This window comes from Phragmites australis, chromosome 3 (assembly GCF_958298935.1).
Source record: "Phragmites australis chromosome 3, lpPhrAust1.1, whole genome shotgun sequence".
NCBI lineage: Eukaryota > Viridiplantae > Streptophyta > Magnoliopsida > Poales > Poaceae > Phragmites > Phragmites australis.
This window is the reverse complement of record NC_084923.1, coordinates 42,626,547-42,629,876: the sequence shown is the minus strand read 5'-3', so window position 1 is coordinate 42,629,876 and position 3,330 is coordinate 42,626,547. Positions and strand designations below refer to the sequence as shown.

General features: G+C 42.2%; 1 protein-coding gene across 1 annotated transcript; it reads right to left on the bottom strand.

Moving 5' to 3' along the window:
* Positions 1–232: 232 nt before the first annotated feature.
* Positions 233–2,054, bottom strand: LOC133913184 (transcription factor MYB52-like). Its single transcript, XM_062356250.1, has 3 exons — positions 1,647–2,054; positions 820–1,227; positions 233–688 (listed from the first exon to the last, which is right to left on the bottom strand). The coding sequence occupies exons 1-3, from the start codon at positions 1,759–1,761 to the stop codon at positions 519–521; spliced, it is 693 nt and encodes a 230-aa protein (XP_062212234.1). The 5' UTR covers positions 1,762–2,054; the 3' UTR covers positions 233–518.
* Between the last annotated feature and the right edge of the window lie 1,276 nt (positions 2,055–3,330).

Genomic DNA, 3,330 nt, shown 5'->3' with positions numbered 1-3,330 from the left:
ATTGGCATCATCGGTTGCGTACGTAGCTAAAGGGCTAATTCAACTTCACATGTACGATTAGAATACATGTATTTCAGTGATAATATCGCTCATGCTAAATATGCTACACAGTGCACCTTCATGTTTAGACGATCAATGAAAAGTGAAAAATAAAAATAAATTGGAGGACCAACTAAAACTTGAAGAAACATGCATTCAGAATATTGAAGTGGTGTGAATTGCAATAGTAATCTTTATTAGTACAGAAAAGGACTTAAACAGAATTTATATTATAACATAAATTTACACATAGATGAGAGAATAATTAATTCCTCATTTATCTCAGAAGAATTTTGCATATGTACCCCCAACGATGGATGGACAGATATGTTACATCAATAAGTTACATGTCATGTATGTATGGTGCATTTTTGCGTCCTCTAAGTACTTTTGGTGTTAGATTTCTATTTGCAGCATGCCTCTTTCACAAAGCATTACAACTTGCTTTGGATGCATCCCTAGTTAAATATATAGATAAATCATTGACGATGAGAAGCCCCAATCTCCATGAAATCTATGAACTGCACCTGCCCTTCAGCTTGATCATCCCGGTTCTCCTCATGCTCCTCAATGCTCGAACCACACTTGGTATCGCTCGAGCTCGCGTTCACTTGGAGGAAGTCGTAGAACTCAACCGAATTATTCGTGTCTGTCGATCAAATTGCAGTTTGCATATTATTAAGATGATATCAACAGTACAATCCCTACATTCATCCATCAATGAAAAATGTGTGATATATAGCTGGCTAGCATATATGCATGCAAGACATATATAATTACCTTCATTAGTAGTTGAACAATAACCCTCCTTGCTATCATGGCCAATGGCAAACGGGACAGCAAATTCTCTTCGGTACTTCTCTAGCAAGGAGGACATGCTGTTCACGTCAGGCCTCGGCTTCTTGGCGTTCCTAGAGTTATCATCTTCCACAGCACCAGCGGCGTCACCATCACCGCCCCTCCTGTTTGACAGCCTCATTCTCTCCCTGCACCGCCGCGCCATGATCACATGCCAGTGGTTCTTGACGGCGTTGTCGGTGCGCCCTGGGAAAAGCCTAGCGATGACGGCCCAACGGTTGCCGTGGACGCGGTGCGAGGCGAGGAGCAGCTCCTCCTCTTCCTCCGAGAAGGGGCTCCGGTTGATCCTTGGGTCGAGCTGATTGAACCACCTCAGCCTGCAGCTTTTACCTGAAACAATTTGTCATTTTCGCGGTTAGCTCCTTGATTACGCTATGCTCTTGTGACTCTATTGCTTGTGCTAGAAAGAACACGGCACACGTACAGATAAATTAGGAAGCAAGAAAAGTTAATCTCACTAGGCAGATGAAATAAAAATTGCTCTACAGGTGATAGAGATATGATATGCACATCAAAGTGAAACCATGTATATTTGACGAATGGCAGATAAACATGCATGCATCGCTTTGACATGACACCCTAACAGATCTAAACTTCTTTCAATAACTAAACTTGCATGCCAAATCACAAAATCAAACTCGAAGCAATCAATTGAACCAAAAATAAGGAACCGGATCAACAGAAAACTCTAAGATATAGCTGTATATATATATGTTGTATATTGTGATATCATTTCTTGATCATAGCACCTGATCGCCCTTGAAGTTTCTCTGCGATGGCGTTCCAGTTGTGCGGCCCGTATAGCGCAACGAGCTCTTTCAGCTTCTCGTCCTCCGACGGCCTCCAGTGGCCCCTGGTGCACATCCTCGATCTATCGATCGCCAGCAGAATTAACGAAACAACAGCAGCCTCTCTAAAGCTCTCGCGCTTGCAATCTTGCTCTGTCTCTCAATAAATTAGCTAGCTTCCTAATTCAGGCCAGCTTGGAATAAATAAGAAGCATGCAGGAGAAGAAGAATCAACTTGCTAGTTGATACAGAAAGAACACATATCGATCGATCTAGATCGTTGTGCAGCTGGAGGGAGAGCAAGAGAGGAGAAGATCGAGATGGATATTGATGACGGTGTGAGAAGAGGGCAAGCGAAAGATAAGGGTTGGGGTATATAAAGAAGGGAAAGTGGTGGCCTGGTGGGTCTCTCTCTCGTTGTTGTTGTTGATCGTTAGTGAGGGAGAAGATAGTGAGTTGGGAGATGGTTACACCAGAGTTAGTTCGATGCTACGTGTGGGCTAACGGGTGGTTTTGTACGTTAAGCTTCTCAATATAGAATAGAATATGTTAGTTACGTGCTATAGGTCCACAAGATCGACTAACTACCTCGCCACAAGTTACACTTGTTCAACAAACAAACACACAGAAACCAAGGGCATAATTTGCATGCAGTGCCAACTACCCATGGCATTTGCAGGAACTTAACCAGCATGTGTTAACTAGTAACACTCGGATCGATCAAGAGCTACAAAAGATTAATACGGAAAAAAATGCAGGATATGAGCATATTTACACATGTAACTGTGACAACCAAAATTGTTTTGATCGAGCTTGTGCAAGCCTATCATGCATCTAATTAAATAAGATGGTGCAATTAGCTCGATTTGATAAGTATTCGTACCTTTTTGTTGTTTTGAGGAATATTAGCATGCACGTACCTTTCAGAAAGATCACTTGTTATTTTCCCACGAGCCGATCATCGATCTTTGTGTGCAAGAAAGTTCTTCTTCTTCACCTAGTGCACCTAATGTTTTTGGGAGTTTGGGAGAGAATGGGAAAGAAGATGCGGCTCTAGTAGGGTTGCTTGGTGGGGGAAATTCTGTTGTTCAGGTCTCAACATCCCTCTGATGTTTCAAACCTACAACGTCTACTTAGAACCAACCCATCACTCTTCCTCCCCAAGTGTGTACTCGGCGCCTAATTCTAGTAACATGCCTTAAAATATATTCTGCGTTGCATTGGGCGACCTTAATCTACAACATTCATGTGTTTAGAGCGATTTCAAGACAAGTTAATATTTAAAAAGATAAGAGAAAAAATATGAACGGTTTGTTTGTAGGCTTATGTGTGTCGAAGGCTCGAAGTTGCATCGTGCCTACATGCATGTCGAACTTGAACAATATAATATCTGTAGCAACGGCGAACTTGATCTTCTCTTGTTTCGCTTCAGGAATACTGAGGCGTATCAGCGCTTAATCCTGCTTAGCTAAATAGTTATCGGTATAAGCAACCATCTGCTTCTAGTCAAAATATTTTAGAAAAAATAAGACTAGTTTCTCTGCTTGTGGCAACAACGGAGAGCCAACGTACTATCTACCTGTGGTTGCTGCGGGTTTTCTAGTGCTGTTGGGCGCCTCAGACCTACCCGGCCAATCAACACATT

Bases quoted from the DNA above. Each gene is read 5' to 3' on its own strand.
- LOC133913184 (XM_062356250.1), bottom strand. From the start codon at position 1,761: ATGTGCACCAGGGGCCACTGGAGGCCGTCGGAGGACGAGAAGCTGAAA. The intron at 1,228-1,646 runs GTGCTATGATCA...AAATTGTTTCAG, and splicing joins GAAACTTCAAGGGCGATCAG to GTAAAAGCTGCAGGCTGAGG. The intron at 689-819 runs GTAATTATATAT...TTTGATCGACAG, and splicing joins TTGTTCAACTACTAATGAAG to ACACGAATAATTCGGTTGAG.